We start from the raw sequence: 16,425 nt of genomic DNA, 5'->3' as shown, positions 1-16,425 counted from the left end.
TACGAGGGAATGGAACGCGAAGACGAAACATTTAAATTCGATTCTTTTGCCGCTTCTTATATAATTTGTTAGGGGGGAATTAAATTCGTAAGGTAGAACGAGAAATTGTGCCTCTCACACGCACAACGCGCGCTTTTTTCTCCCCGATGAAAAAGGGAGAAGAGCGACCGAAGCCTTTTTCGATCCCGACGAGGTCGCTTGCTGAAGCCGGAAAGAGAGAGAACGAGATAGATAGATAGACAGATAGAAGCTGAGAGTTTGAGACACAGAGAAAGAGGGAGAGGGAGAGAGAGAAATGCATGCAAATATTGCTCGTTCATCGGAACTGGAATGTATGTATGTATGTATATACGTATATATGTATGTGTGTATGTATGTGTGTATATATATATATGTATGTATGTACGTATATATGTATGTATGTATGTACATACATAGGTCGATTGAGATGAACGGGAAAATGGTGGAGATGTGAAACGACGAAGGGAAAAAAGAAAAAAGAAAAAAGAGAGAGAACGACGATACAAAAAATCATGTTCCTCGAGAACCCCGGGTCCTCGACCTTTCGACTTTCCTTTTTCCTTTTCTTTCTTCTTCTTGTTTCTCATTTTACTTCCGGCTCGTTATATATATATAGTATATACATACATATATATATAATACCGGAAAACGAGGGAGCGGTCGGTTATTTTTTTTTTTCATTACCGGCGATCCAACCTTTATCCTCTCGTCATATTCGCCGCAGGATTATCTAATTGTCCTTTTTGCGGAATATTCATTATATTTCAAGAATGGATAAAATTCCATGGAAAATAAAAAGACCCTTTAAAAACATACATCTACGTGTATGTCCAAAAGTACTCTTATCGACCATCCTCTTCTTCTCCTTCTTTTTCTCCTCTTCCTCTCCGACATGTCATCCGTTTGCCCCTTTCAACCCTTTTCAGACTTTACCCTTTTTTCCTGTCCCTTCTTCGTTTCTCCGTACATATCTCCTTCAAAATTCACAAATACATTTCACAGACGAAAACCTAAACGAAAATGAAATCAGGTGAGTAAAATCATTTATCTCTTATTATTTATTACTTGTGTCAACTCGTTTTTTTAATTCGTATTTATTAATGATTAATACGTTAAAATAAATATAAAAAATAGCAAAAAATATATACATATTCTGTTAAAAATTGAAAAAAATATGTTCGAATGATGTGAATTTATCATATGAAAAATATGTTCTAGTATCTTCTTCTATACATTTTTTACATTATAATCAAGTATCCTGTTCGTGTCTACTGATGGTTATTTTACATTATGCTTTAAAGTAAGCCAAAATAAAAAATGCATGCGCTTCGCTTGACTCAGTAATGCAAGTTACTAAAGCCACGTAACGAGAAAACACGTGAGTGTACAATCGAAGCGAGATATAAATAGAACCCTTTGTATCATTACCAAATTTAAATTAGAAAAGAATATTAAAATTCATTAAACATTCTTCTTTCTTATTATTTGGCCAAATCTTAAAACAAAATTCGATAAAAAGATTTTCTCGTAACGTTGATACGTAACAAAACGAAGTCATTGTCTCGATTTAATCATAAATTCTTTGATAATACGTACGTATATATCGTTCGAATATCCACTATAATAAAAACGCTTGTACGATCATTTACAAATTATTAGTTTTATTCGTATTTTCCTCGAAAATGCATACGATTATGTGAAATGATATATTCTTAATACAGTCGAAGTTTGTCGAAAAAATAAGTGACAAGCCAACAAGCGAATGCGGCCCTGCATTCAGGGTTAGTAACCTCCCTCGTGGCTCGCGTCGTACGATAATACTGTAGCACTATAAACCATATCGACCTATCCCCATGTGTTCTAGGATAAGGGATGTCTAGCCGGCTTTCGAGTGGTACCGCGAACGTACGAATTACATGTCTGAAAATAGTCAGACATCATCGTCGGTTAACTCTTCTTCTTAAGTTATAGAGTTATAGTATGTCCGATAGAGCGCACAGTAATTTTCTTCTGTAATTTTTCATATACCAATACGAAATTCATATTCGATAGAAACTACGATGCGACATACGTATCCACTTACCCTGAAAGGGAATACATGCGATGTCGTTACAAGGAAAAGAAACGGGGAAGATAGAAGCAAAAATATATTACCAGATTAACATTATTTAATATTACATAACGCTAAAGGAAAATTGAAAGTAATTCGTTCTAAAAGTATTTGTCATTTTCTACTTCTTTTTTTTGTTTTTTTCTTTAAGGCTATTCATCACCCCTATAATTTTATAATTGTTTACGCCAACGATGATAACAGATGTAATTCTTGAACTATTTTGATTAACAGGTTCTCATTTTAAATATGAAGGTTTAATCTAAGACCTCACTTTTCTGAATTTTTATAAAAGCCTTATTTCCCCTGAAAAAAAATTGTGTTAAAAAATTGTATTATTTAGAGAATAGTTCATGCACAAATAAAAAGCTTTTTCAAAAATTCGAGTAAGCAGAGTCCTATATTAAATCTTCGTCTTTAAAAAGAAATCTTTTTCATCAAAATTGATTAAGAATTACGCCTGTTCTCATAGTTGGTGTAAATGCTGTTTTTCACGAAGAAAAGTTTTGTACAGTGGCGCCCCTTGACATCTTTAGCAAAAGAAAAGAAGCTTGTATCCTCACTAATGATTTTAATATATACATTCGAATGGCGTATTTTATTTTCGTAAAGTAGCTATTGCCTACTTGTTTGTGTACGTAAATATATGATCCTCAGATTTTTTGAATCATTCTAAACGTAAAGAAATCCGTTTCGCAGTGTTCGCACGGAGAAGCTATAGTAACTTTACTCGGTCACTTTAATGAGCTTGGACAGATTATTCTATCACAAAATGTGATGATTCTATAACAAAATGATCTAAGTTTCTAAAATATTATTAAATTTAGAAAAAATTTGTAATTCCTTTTATAATTTATATACTAAAAATGTAGAAATTCTATAAGCAATGTGTAGCACATTGTCAAACATCTAGATTCGTAATTCAAGAATCGCGTGGATTCTGGTGATTTTTTTTATTGAATCGATGTAAACAAAAATAATTTATTCTTTTTTTCCCTTATTTAATAGTTTGGTAAGGGATTACTATTCAATCTCTTATATTTATTTCCTCCAGTGATAATTGACATGACATTTTCAATGATCTGTGCTAGTTATGATACAACAGCAATATAATTTGGTTTGATGACAAATGCATATAAAGTATATACATTTATCGATTATTTTTTCAAATACAATATAATTATTACTAATGTAAACATATATATTATATACTATTTTTATAAAGATCAAAACACGAGTTCCTTTCCATATTATTTACGAGATTAATTCGAGGTTTCTCTTAGCGCAATTTTTTTATAATTTTCTTTGTAGAAATCTCTTTATATTATTAATATTATTACTACTATTACTATAATAATAATATATAATATAATAATATAATAAGTATATATATATATATATATATAATATAATGTAATATAATATAATATAATATACTATAATATAAGTATTCACTAATTATTTTTGACATAACATTTAGCAAAATTTGGTTTTTTGTCGTAAATTTATATATTAATTATTATATGTATTATACGTATGTAATTATATTTATTATTCTTTATGCATTTGTCGCGAAACAAATGTGTACGGACATCGTATTTAGGATGGATCACTAGCAAACCGAATTCTCTATCAAAAAAAGATATACATATGAGAGACTAAAAACACGAGTTCACAGTACTAAACTACTTTACTTAACGAAACCGCTTGTTGTTTACGTGTAAAAGAAATATAACCAATAAACTTAAACACCGATACGATAGATGCATGGTGGGAACAGTGTTTCCCGCTTGTATTTGTAGTTAATATTTTGTCCATACTTGTCGCTAAAGTCACACACGCTTCGAGTGAAAGATGACGAACAATTTCGATAAAAATAAATACCTTGCGATAAAATATTTCACGTTAGAAATATCCACAAAATTTTACCGAACGATGTTTTCGTATTTTATGAATTCCACGCTAGATGGCTCTGCCTTGGAATGTTAATATGTAATCCGTATATTCGTATGTACGAGAAAAAGAGACAAAAATCATAAATTTATCGTGAAAGGAAGATCAAGTGAAAGCGGAAATTTATCTACGTAAACATTCTTGAAATAATTACTGCTATACGAAATTCCGTTTTTATAAATAACAAGCTTAATTTCAACAATAAACTGAATGCACAATAAAAGTTCCGAGTACTATAATATCATAATTTGTTATTAAAATTCTTCGCATATGTAAATTTCTACCTTATCGATTCAGTCAGTGAAATTTTCAAACAGTGCGGAATTCTTCTCTGTTAAACATACTTCATTATAGGAGGATATAACATTACAGGAGTTACGTTTAAGGGATTTATTAGAGAAATAACGCGCGATATTTAAACTTATATTTTAATTTATATTGAAAGCTATCATTAAGCGAAATTGTAATTTGAACAAATTTTTAACTTTTAAAATCGATAAACTTATCGAGAGTTAAATCATCTAAAACAATTGAAATATTTTATAGACGTTAAAATTCAACATTTAGATAGGTATTCGAATACAGAATCGATACAAATTGAATACATTGGCCAAGTGTCAATCGAAAAAGTATTGAATTATAAAAAGTTGTCTTCTTCCGTATACTATTTCGCTAGAATTTTCTTGGCCACGCTTAGATACAGTCGAGAACTTTGGTCGTATATATTATGCAAGTGGATCAGGTCAGGAAACTTGTACGTTTATGTCCGAATCCTGCGTTTCGCCTCGTTAAAGTTAATCCTCAACTAGCTTTTCGTATAATTTCCAATATTATATCGAAAGCAATTTTAATGTTGTCAATTTCATTTTTCCAGCTATCGCTTTTCGTATCATAAAGCAAAATCTTTCAATCCTTATGATAAAAGTTTTTAAATTAATAAATAAATTTTACAGATATATCTATATAAACGTATTAAATAAGACTCCATTTTATTTACAATTTGTGAAAATATAAAATATATTCATGTCGTTCCACCGAAGGGATAACTTCGTTAATAATCTCTACTTTCTCATACTCAACCACACCCAAAATCTACCTTTCCGTATTACTATAATTCCGTATTATATAATTCGTATAATATCATTCGATATTTTGTCTTACATCGTAATGAATTATTTTATTCGTCAATCAAAAATTATGTAAATCATTGTCAATAAAATTCGTCTATGTATTCTATAGAATATATCAAAATTATGCACGCAGATATTCAATAGGGAAAAAAATCATAACCTCTGTAATGATTTCATAATACTATTTTATCATAAAATTCTTACTATCAAAAGAAAAAGTTCACGCATGTAACGCTCTGTAAATGTTTAACCTAATTGGACGATTAATTAATTAAAATAAGTTGAATATAAGTCCCTTTATATATTATATTGACTATAATTCCAAGTTTAATTATATGAATTATAAAAAATTTTCGTACCTACTTTCATCGACCCTTACTAAGTCCATCCCGTAATTAAAAGACACTTATTAAAAAATTAAAAAAAAAGAAAGAAAAAGTAAAGTAAAAAAGATATAATAAAGCAATGAAGACTAATTAAGGAATAAACGTACATTTTTAATGATCGACAGAAGGCAAATCCAGCCTCTTTCTCTTGCTATTCATTTTCGCTTGTATCGAATCTTTTGGCCTTAAGGCTGGTAAAGAACAACCCTTCGAATTTTTTATTCGAAGACCTTTAAGCTCCAACCTTTGTATATAAGTCGTATTAGGCATCACGGAAACCGGACCAAAGTAGCAAACTTCTCGCGGACGACTGATTTGCAAAGCCGATAACTTTCGTTGTATTTCTTCGACGGTATTATCAAATTCTATCTTGTTGCGTAATTCTTTGGTATCGTTTAAGATCGTCATTTGCCATCTTAAATAAATTCGATTTGTTTGTCAGTAAATGGAATATAAAAATTATTAAATTACTAATGAGAAGATAGATTTTTACTTTCCAGCGCTGCCGTGGCAAACTCTAAAATTTTGCTTAGCTGAAAGTATGCTGGCTTTTCGATCCTGGATCTTTTTTCTCGAAAATGGATTTAAATACGACTCCTTAGCGATATATATTTTTAACTCTTTAAGAAATTTCTTACTGAAATTTTCCTGAAGGAAAAGAAAATGGTCGAGTAAAGCGGAACAGTTGGGTCTAGCGTCTGGATCCATACGAAGACACTGTGAAAGAAAGTCCAAGCTCACAGAACTCCACGAAGGAAAGAGATTTCGTAAAGATAATGGTTCTTGTGAAATCATGAGCTCGTCAACAGTAGTAAATCGTAATGGCCTGAAAAGAAAGTTTTGTCCCATTGATACCTGGTGTCTACCGTGAATACTTCCTGAATTTGAACAAAATAATAATTAATTTAACAATTACTAAATTTCATTACATCGATTTAGTTAAAATCTTACCTAGGACTTTAGTAATTCTATAAAGCTGATCGATGTCACTGTCTCCTGGAAAAATTGGATCACCAGTCATCATTTCAGCATAAAGACAACCGACCGCCCAAATATCAATTTCTTTGCCATATCTCGAATCACCAACGAGAAGTTCCGGTGCACGATACCATCTCGTCGCTACATAATCCGTATAGGATTCTTTCGAGCTGCTGATCAATCGTGCGAAACCAAAATCGCAGAGTTTGATCACACCGTTCGACGAGACCAAGACGTTCTCTGGTTTGACGTCTCTGTGCATAATCTAATAATAAAAATGAGTCGTTTTGCGTTCTTTTATTTATTTCTTCGGAAAAAAATCGCTTTGATACATTGAAGAAGTTCATTTCGTGCATATTTCATTTGATATATGTAAATATGTTATTAAGAAATTCAAACAGATATTATTTCTTCAGTATATACGATCAGAATGTATTTAGTTTGCCAACATGAGATAAAGAAAAACGATTTTGCGGATTGTTGTAAGATAAGTCGAATAAAAGAATGTAAATTAACAAAAATCTCGCATTAAATAAGGTTTGAACTTTGACTTTTTCTAGTACCTAATAACGACAGTAATTACAAGAGCTATCGTAAATGAATACATTTATGTATATTCGAGATCTTCTAAATATTATTTCTACGAGTTTTCAACTAATCGTTGTTGGCGTTGTTGCTTTTACGATATAACTATTAATAAGGAACGTCGCAATCGTCACGTTAGCTGCATCCAAAATCTTACGTCAAAGCCAGAAAATTTATTAAGGATTATATACACTTCGTTCGAAGTTTAAAATTGGCACATTTACTATATATTTTATTTACTGATTACCAGTATGATTACATCTATCGAAGAAAGATGTAAAGAAAATTTTGCCAAATTTTCTGGATAAATACAAAATTGTTTAATATAAACATAAGTATTCATTACATAAAAATACAAATGTAAAATGAAATAGTGGTAATAAACTTTTAAATGATTTCTTTATGCGCTCGATTGCGAATATTAAACGATGTATTTTTTTACAATGATATCATTCATGCATAATACAAGCAATTATCATAGAATATTTCGCTTCTCATTAAATACGTATATGTATCTATTTGAATCGACCTTGCTATGAAATCTGTTAACGCATCGAACAAGATCGATATTTAATAGATTTATTCAACTATTTCGCATTTATCCTTAAATTTTATCCATAATCGTGATGAAATGTTAAAGTCATACAAAATGAAACAATAGAGCAAAAAACTAATGGATATAGAAATGTTTCATTGAAATTTAATTTTCTTCCGAATTTTGAAAGAAGTTATGATATACCATTGGTAAAAAATGAAAAAAAAATAGGAATAAACGTTATCCTGAAATCTCGTTAAAAAAAGAAGATAACAAATAAAAAATTAAAATAACCTCTTTTCAAAAATCATAAAAATCATAGATGAAAATTCATTATTGCCATTTAAAATTTCACCTTGACACACACAATACGAAAAAAACATTCATAATAACATTGTTACCCAATGGTCGATCACTTACGTGATTATTGTGACAGAAATTCAGGCCACGAAGTACTTGAAAAATATAACGTTTCGAAACTTCTAATCCGAGGCCATCAGCAGATCGTTCTAATTCATCGAGGACAGTGTGATCCAAGAATTCGAAAACCAAATGAAATCTTTTTCTACGGCGAAAAACCTCGATCATATCGATGATATTCTCATGATGCAGTTTCTACATTGAAAAGAATAATACTAAAAAAAACTAATCTAATTGAATGGACGCAAATATTACCTTCAACATCCGAATCTCTCGTAGGGCCAATTTTCGAACTTGAGCGTCCTCTTCTGTTTCTAAAAACTTTTTTATCGCGACCACTTGGCCGGTTTCACGATGTCTACATTTCATCACGACACCGTAACTACCTTCACCGACGATTTCGATATTTTCGTATTTATCCATTTTGTTTTTTAATCTATTCTTTCATGTTATTGAGGACACTGTCCAATCGATCATTGGCAATCATCTTAAATTCATTCGTGAAACCTTTAAAAAGAAAATTGATATGCTTGCTTTCTGAATGCACTTTCTAAAAACATTGGAAAAAGAAAAAAGAAAGAAAGGAAAGAAGAAAGAAATGACGAAGAAAATGAATGAACCACAGGTTGTGATGAACGTAGCAAAATATCGAGAAACGAAACGAAACTCCCTTTCTACTACACTTTCGTCGTTGCCGACAACAACCACGTGCTCGTTCTGCTAATAGGCAAAACTTCGAAGCAAAATGAAAGAAGAAGAAAAACAGAAAGAAGAAAATAAGAAATAGATGGAGAAAATTTTCTTCGAAAAATATCGTCCACTTGTAAACAACATCGAACAACTTTCAAAGAATCCAAAGTTCGAATTTTCAAAAACTCTATCACTCTTCTAAAAAGAAAGAGAGAAAGAGAGAGAAATGAACTTTCCTCGACGCGAACTCCTGCAAGGATAAGTTCCAACTGCTACTCAGAATACCGTAGGAGTCTCTCATCGATGCTTATCGATCGGTTCGCAATTAGAGCAGAGGGTCTGTTTTCGTCAATAATAGCTAAATTGCTTGCTATAGGAGGCTTATTATGTTTTAAAGGTGAAGGTGGAAGGAGTAAGAGAGGTACCAAGAGCGATGAGCTTATAGGATGATACGAACATTCACGACCTACCTTCCTAACCTTTTTGTCATCCTTTTATTTCTCTTATTAAATTAATCCCAATTATTAACAAATTATTTTCGATTAAAATCGAAAGACTATTTCTTTCCTTATTGTGCATTCTTTTAAGCAACTCTTCGTATACTTTACGAGGATGAAATTTCAAAGAAAGGAAGAACTCATTTCGATGTTAATGGGGAAAAAGATGGCAGATAAACATAAGAGAGAACTTGTTGGAGCGAAACTCGAATGTCTAAAGAGAGTCTGAACTTTGCGTGCCGAGAAAGCACTGAGGAAGTTCAACCTTGCGTAAGCTCGTGGAAAAGGTCAATCCCAGCGAACTTGCTGAATGCCAGAAACTTTTCCAAGGTCTCGTCGGTTGGACGAGGTGTCAGATTAGAGTTGTACGGGAAACAGAAAGAAACGACCTTATGTTTTTCCAATTCCACGAGAATTTTCAAAAACATTTATTTTCGATTTTTACTTTACGACAGATTACGATCGAACAATCCAATTAATATTTCTTCTATTTTCATTCAATTCCTTTTTACTATTCACTTTGAATATCCTTGAAGCGAATTAAAATCAAAAACTACGAATGATCACCTTGATGTATGATAATTTTTAAAGTACTGCGATAATAAAAAGTGATCAACGAGTGAATATTGAATGTAACTGTACATACATACGTAAATGGAATCAAAAAATTGAAGAAATTCGATCATATCGATTTACATCTCGAAACTAATTAATCTAAAGTCAGTCAGAGATGCAGCCATGTTCTCGGAATGTTCAAATTACAATTCATTGAACGAATACCCGTAATCGATTAACGCGAATAGAATTTGTAAACTATTTATGGACGGGAGTTCGATGACTTCCCATCTGCAGTCTTGTCAAACGCTTTCCGATCGCGTGTTTTACGGGAATCGTTCGATGCGGCCTCTTTTCCGCGATTATTATTTATGAAAATTAATCCTTTATATAGGAATTGAAACTCTCAAATTTTAATCATCTCCGAACATACGTATCATGAATGTAAAAATATCTAGTTACATACATGTATACATACTTGTAATTACGTACATACATATATATATATATATATATATCCATATATATATATATATGTATATATATATATATATGTATATATATTCATAATTATATATATACATACATATATACATATATATATTCATAATTACGTACATACATATATATATATGCATGTATACATACTCCTAATTAGATACATAAATACATACATTCGCGTAGTTACATACATGTAGTTACATTTATGTAGTTCCATATATGTATTTATATTTGTGGACTTTTTTATGTTTTCCGGTCGTACAAATACCGATGGTATTTGTACGACCGCGTTTAAATTCAGCATACCAGTCAATAATAGTTGATTTCCCTGGTGCAGAGTTTCCATAACGCTTATCAAGCCACTGTTTGGCTTCAACAGTATTTTTCCCCATCAAAAAATAATGTTTAATTAACATAAGAAATTCTTTTTTATCCATTGTTTTGATAATTACAAAACTGGGATCACTAAAATCACTGTAACCTGTAAACTAATTATCAGAATGAAATTTTGACATGTATCATTTGAAAGATGCTATTATCCAGAAATCATATGGGTCTATTAACAGTGTTGCCATATATGTGTCAGACCGGAGACTTATTGAGTGATGTGTTATATACATACATATGCATAGTTACATATATACGTTTATATATATATACATACATACCTACACATATATATACATATATATACACACACATATATATATATATATATATATACATACATACATCATAAATATTCTGGATCGTACACACAGCGTCGTGATTCTTCGACTATGTGATGCATCTATTTCAATGCTCACGCTTGACTCGCTAGAGATTTGTCTCCAATGAATTCTAAATAAGATGCCTTTTCCACTTTCTTCTCTTTTTTTCTTTTCTTTTTTTAAAATATCTTTCCTATGAAAATAATGGGACAGTATTTTTATAGATAATAATTAATAACAATCATCTAAAAATAGAAAAAAAAACACACGCATATATGTATGTAAGTATATATATATACTTATATACTTGAATATATATATATATGTGTGTATATATACAAAGAAAAGAGAAAGAAAAAAGTGTACAGATGTGAACGATGAAAAAATGGCAAAGTCGACAAAAAAGAGAAGAGAAGAAAGAGTAAGAGAAGAAGCATGATCGTGTTCAGAATTTGTTCAAGGCGTATCTGTTAGCAGCGATAGTCTGTAGCGAGTCGAGAGCGAGCACTGAAATAGATGCACCACATGGCGGGGATCTTCGACTATGTGTGCGAGAACTTTTTACTGGTTTGCGTACTGGGAAAAAGATAGTGGCAGTGTGTGAACGAGAGTGCGAAGAGTCATAGGGAAGATTTTTAGTTAAAATTGGATCGACTCGATGAATGATCATCGTGTCTTTTTCGAAAAAAATAAAAGGAAAAAATGGATAATAACAATCATAAAGAAAAGACAAAGTTTGACAGTGAACAATGAACATTTGAAAAGAATCTCGTGACGAAGTTTGTTATAATCATAATTCGTTTGAATACTTGTGACGGCTAATCTTCGAGAAGAAAGACTCTATGTTAAAAATTCTATCGAAGAAGAGATCGATATAAAAAGAGAAAGAGAGAGAGAGAGAGAGAGAGAGAGAGAGAGAGAGAGAGAGAGAGAGAGAGAGAGAGAGAGAGAAAAAGAGAGACAGAGAAATATAAAAGAAAAACTAAAGCGAAGATTATATAGAATAATAAAAAAACACATGCGTGATTCTTTTGATTGGACACCATAGGAGAGAGGAAAGTGAAAAGATCGAGTCGAGTCAATTGTCGAACGTTGTTCACTCTCGACGCCTCGATGAAGATTCACGATCTTCTGGTGAGCTAACATTCTAAAAATACGGTGTAAGCTTCGTGATCCTACAGTGGAAATCTCCGAGCATCGAGGAAATTTCGCGGGGACGATGCTAGTAGTTGGTTGATAATACGCACTTAATATCTCAATAGCAATTTGGAAAAAATTATAATTCGATTGAAATGAAATGGATAGTGTAGTTCTTCGGTGATAAACAATTAAAACGATTTTTACGGGAGAGAGAGAAAAAGAGAGAAGGAGAGAGAGAGAAAGAGAGAGAACAGATTCAAAAAAAGCTCTTGAGGCGATGCTCGTTCGTCTCACGAAAATCCAACTACACCGGTTAATCCGGCGTTATCGAAAACGGTGAGATTTCTCACGATTGTGATCGATAACGAAGCCCCAATGGCTACCTGCCATCCTAGACCACTGATGCAGCATCTGCAACTGCAGGAACAAACTCAGGTTGGACTGGGTACTATCAATGGAGTCGGTAGTCAAGGACAAAAAGTGCTCCAGCAAACCCATTATCAGCCTCACTTGTTGAATTGGGTATATTTGGCAATTACCGATCAAAACTCGGCGCAACTTTCCGATCAGGTAAATCGTTTAAAATAGTTTAATTTCTAGCTATCGTTAATATTTATAAAAAGCTTTAAACTCCTTGATATGAATTTGCCAAAACCTTTGCGATTGCTTATTGTTTAAGAAAAAGCTTCTGCCTGCGATTTGGAGCAATTACACAACGGCAAACTCTCAAACCTATCTACATCAGAACACTTTGAATGCTTCCGGAGCAATAGGTGCCAGTCTAGCTGATAGTATCGGTGATCTCGCTGAACATTTTACCGAATTGGATCTGTTAGATAGAAAACCAATGAAGAGGCCACCGTCTACGTACTTGTGTCATTTATGCTTCAAAAAGGGTCATTATATCAAGGATTGCCCGCAGGTACGATGATGGTGCTTCTATCTCATCCTATCTATAATGTCTATTTAAAAAAAAAAGAAAAAAAAATTCAAAATTTGCATGTTACCCATAAATTCATGGCCGTTCGTAAACGATGCGCGTGCCTTGATATAACAGCGTGATACGACGATCAATTGAGCGCTAATTGAGACAACAAACGACTCCTCTGAAGTTGATGACGTCACGAATACTGCTTCGAAAGGCATTCTATGAATCTTTACGATCCGTATTGTAATACGTTACTATTACTTTGAACAGTATAATAATACGTTTTCTTACAATTTTAAATTATCTCCTTATTTTCTACAATCGCGTTAACGACGGTATTAATTATTGTTTTCTTTTTTTTTTCACATACAATTAGTCTCTATATTTGTAATTCAGCTAAGTCATACGATGATCTTATCTTGATCTCTCTTTACCAAACAAGACGTTAAATAGAAAAACTTATATATTTGATAGACTAATTATCATTGTTTTTTTGATTAAAAAAATATTTTTTTCATCCAATTAAAATATAAAATAACTTCCTACTTTAGGCTCGTCCAAAAGGCGAAGGTCTTACACCTTATCAAGGTAAAAAAAGATGTTTCGGAGAATACAAATGTCCGAAATGCAAACGTAAATGGATGTCAGGCAATAGTTGGGCTAATATGGGTCAAGAATGCATGAAGTGTCATATTAACGTGTATCCTCATAAACAGGTGAGACTGTCGTAATGGACTTTTGACAATTTCCCATAATGAGACATGATCTTAGAAATTTTTCGAATGCAGTTACATACTATTATGATATTGTTTATATCAAATAAATTATCTTGTTATTTTGCTGAAGTATTATGCTCGCAGATATGTATGTGAAAACGGGCAAAATCTAATTATAGTTACATAGTCGCGCTCAGGCTCATCGACTACCGTACAGAAATACTTGAGCGGATTCATCGAATGATTATGTTAGGACGAACTTTCCTTTTCCTTTTCACGGGAATTTCTTTCTATATTAAAAAAAAAATATATACATATTTTTTTTTGTTAAATAACATACAGAATATAATACTTATTAATTTCGTATAATCATAAAAATATTATCAATTTTTCTAACAGTTCTCTTTAACATAATTATCGAATTATTTTCTATAATTTTCTATTTTATTCAATTTTTCTTTCGTTATACTTCCATGTTACTTTCAGAGACCATTAGAACAACCCGACGGCTTAGACGTGTCCGATCAGAGTAAAGAACATCCTCAACACCTCTGTGAGAAATGTAAAATTCTGGGCTATTACTGCAGACGTAGTCAATAACAACGAAAAATATATAAACGCTTTTTCTAAGACTATTCTAAAACCATCATTTAAAATACTATGTTAACGTGCCGTTGCTAATAAATTTTTTTCTACGTTCTATGCATATACTCTCGGATGTGTAAGAACGCATGGATGTATTTTATTCATTTCGATAATCTCGATGTTAATTACTGTTAATACAACAACGGAGTATTTTTTTGATCAGCTGAGGAATCAGAACTGTCATACTCAGGGACGAATTTCATGAGAATGCAGATACAACGCTCTGTAAGTTAACGTAATTACATTTAAAAATTAATAATCACATAAAACGAAAGTGATGCGAGTCAAAGAGTTTATAATTGAGTTGTAGCTTTTTATTTTCTCAAATATATAAAAAGTGTAACAAAAATATGTGACAAAATTTTACGAATGAATTTCTCATATATAGAGAAAAAATAGACTCCTACAATTACATCAAAATAAGCCCCAAAATTATGATTAATTTCTAAGTTATAAATCTTTCAAGCATGATTTTATTGTTGGTAAATACCTATTATTTTTATTTTATTTGCTGAAATTAAAACCAAAACACTAGTTACATCATGTTAAAATATGTAATTACATCTACTGAATTTCTTTCCGTACTGAATGTCTGTAATATCTACAAATGGATTACCGTATTAACAACCATAAGTACCCAAACGTATTCGAAACTCAATGAAATGACAAAATGAAATCTATATTCGGGCTGGCGGACATTTTGAATATTTCACATAAGAAATTATCAACAAAGTGTATTGTAATATAATCCTAGCAAACAAACATAATTTGTATTGTGTATGGTGTATACAAAAATCATACTTGAAAGTCGTATAATTCAGAAATTAAGCATTTCCGGAGCCATTTTAACATAACTTATTATTCTTCTCTACAAATGAAGAATCCATTCATGTAGTTTCGCCACGTATTTTTGCGTTTCTTACATTATAGATACTTTATTATGATTCTGCATCATAATAAAATATTCATTTAGTTAATAAATTTCTTAACTTACACCACTTTCCTATTAATACGTTTAATTTAATAAATACATAATGACTCTTATGTACATCAGAAAAATAGAGAAAAAGAAAGAGAAAGAGAAAAAGAAAGAGAGCGTATGTTCATCTTTTATTTTAATTATTTGTCACAATCTAAAGAGAATAAATGTTAGGAAACAATATTATTCGATATTGTACATACACATAATATCTGTCAAGGCGAGTATTTGACATGAACGTACTATTATCAGCCCTATTGAAAACTTAAGATTGTTAGAGAACGACTAGGAATACTTGAGAGATATGACTTATACACGTTTGAAGTTAGATAGTAGTTCTATTGTATAATGAAACAAATTTTCCAACGCCAAACAAAATAATATTAATAAATATATAATTTCGATATATATTTCATTTTTTTTTTGCAAATATGCAACACTAATATTATCATACAGTTATCAGAAATTAACGCAAAAAAATACACTTGAGGATGTTGAATTATTATTACAACATTAGTAAGATTACTATTTTATTATTATGATTATTATTTCATCAAAGACGTCGAGAAAATTAGTGATTCAATGCAAATATTTCTATATTTTGACTGAAGTGCGTAAATTTATTTCTTTGGTTTTTATATAATTTTTGAATACGGTTTCATATAGAACATTAACAAACTTTAACAATCACATGTATCATCTACAAGAAGATTTACGAAATTCAATATTAAATTCTGTATGTTTTATATACTTAAGAGCGGTTATTAAAAATTTACAACCAACCAAAATTTCTGGCCATTTCAAAAAAGAAATCTAATAAAATATGCACAACAATAACATATTGTACAGAGAATCAAATAGAATAACATATTGTATTATTATATTTTTATTAATATATTATGTGTATATATATATATATATATAAATATATATATATATATAAATA

At 31.1% G+C, this 16,425-nt stretch overlaps 2 protein-coding genes across 6 annotated transcripts; one reads left to right on the top strand and one right to left on the bottom strand.

Annotated features, from left to right (window-relative positions):
* Window positions 1-3,627: 3,627 nt before the first annotated feature.
* Window positions 3,628-16,390, bottom strand: LOC124950907 (cyclin-dependent kinase-like 4). Of its 5 annotated transcripts, XM_047498387.1 has the most exons (7): window positions 11,094-11,281; window positions 10,668-10,849; window positions 8,374-8,625; window positions 8,119-8,313; window positions 6,552-6,843; window positions 6,094-6,478; window positions 5,049-6,015 (listed from the first exon to the last, which is right to left on the bottom strand). In XM_047498387.1, the coding sequence occupies exons 3-7, from the start codon at window positions 8,539-8,541 to the stop codon at window positions 5,712-5,714; spliced, it is 1,344 nt and encodes a 447-aa protein (XP_047354343.1). In that variant the 5' UTR covers window positions 8,542-8,625; window positions 10,668-10,849; window positions 11,094-11,281; the 3' UTR covers window positions 5,049-5,711. The 5 variants fall into 5 exon arrangements, with proteins under 5 accessions (XP_047354345.1, XP_047354343.1, XP_047354344.1 ...); XM_047498389.1 differs by lacking the exons at window positions 10,668-10,849; window positions 11,094-11,281 and adding an exon at window positions 3,628-4,996 and having other exon boundaries at window positions 5,708-6,015; window positions 8,374-10,288; XM_047498388.1 differs by lacking the exons at window positions 10,668-10,849; window positions 11,094-11,281 and adding an exon at window positions 13,219-16,390.
* Window positions 11,521-14,589, top strand: LOC124950909 (zinc finger CCHC domain-containing protein 24-like). The gene is made up of 4 exons (XM_047498392.1): window positions 11,521-12,781; window positions 12,891-13,133; window positions 13,691-13,855; window positions 14,342-14,589. The coding sequence occupies exons 1-4, from the start codon at window positions 12,587-12,589 to the stop codon at window positions 14,453-14,455; spliced, it is 717 nt and encodes a 238-aa protein (XP_047354348.1). The 5' UTR covers window positions 11,521-12,586; the 3' UTR covers window positions 14,456-14,589.
* Window positions 16,391-16,425: the final 35 nt, after the last annotated feature.

Source organism: Vespa velutina, chromosome 8 (genome assembly GCF_912470025.1).
Source record: "Vespa velutina chromosome 8, iVesVel2.1, whole genome shotgun sequence".
Taxonomy (NCBI): Eukaryota; Metazoa; Arthropoda; class Insecta; order Hymenoptera; family Vespidae; genus Vespa; species Vespa velutina.
This window is presented reverse-complemented; position numbering and strand designations above follow the sequence as displayed.

Coding starts and splice junctions, on each gene's coding strand:
- LOC124950907 (XM_047498388.1), bottom strand. CDS start 8,541: ATGGATAAATACGAAAATATCGAAATCGTCGGTGAAGGTAGTTACGGT. Junction 6,844..8,118: donor ATTTCTGTCACAATAATCAC/GTAAGTGATCGA, acceptor TTTTATTATTAG/ATTATGCACAGAGACGTCAA. Junction 6,479..6,551: donor TAGAATTACTAAAGTCCTAG/GTAAGATTTTAA, acceptor GTTCAAATTCAG/GAAGTATTCACGGTAGACAC.
- LOC124950909 (XM_047498392.1), top strand. CDS start 12,587: ATGGCTACCTGCCATCCTAGACCACTGATGCAGCATCTGCAACTGCAG. Junction 12,782..12,890: donor CGGCGCAACTTTCCGATCAG/GTAAATCGTTTA, acceptor TTATTGTTTAAG/AAAAAGCTTCTGCCTGCGAT. Junction 13,134..13,690: donor ATATCAAGGATTGCCCGCAG/GTACGATGATGG, acceptor TTCCTACTTTAG/GCTCGTCCAAAAGGCGAAGG.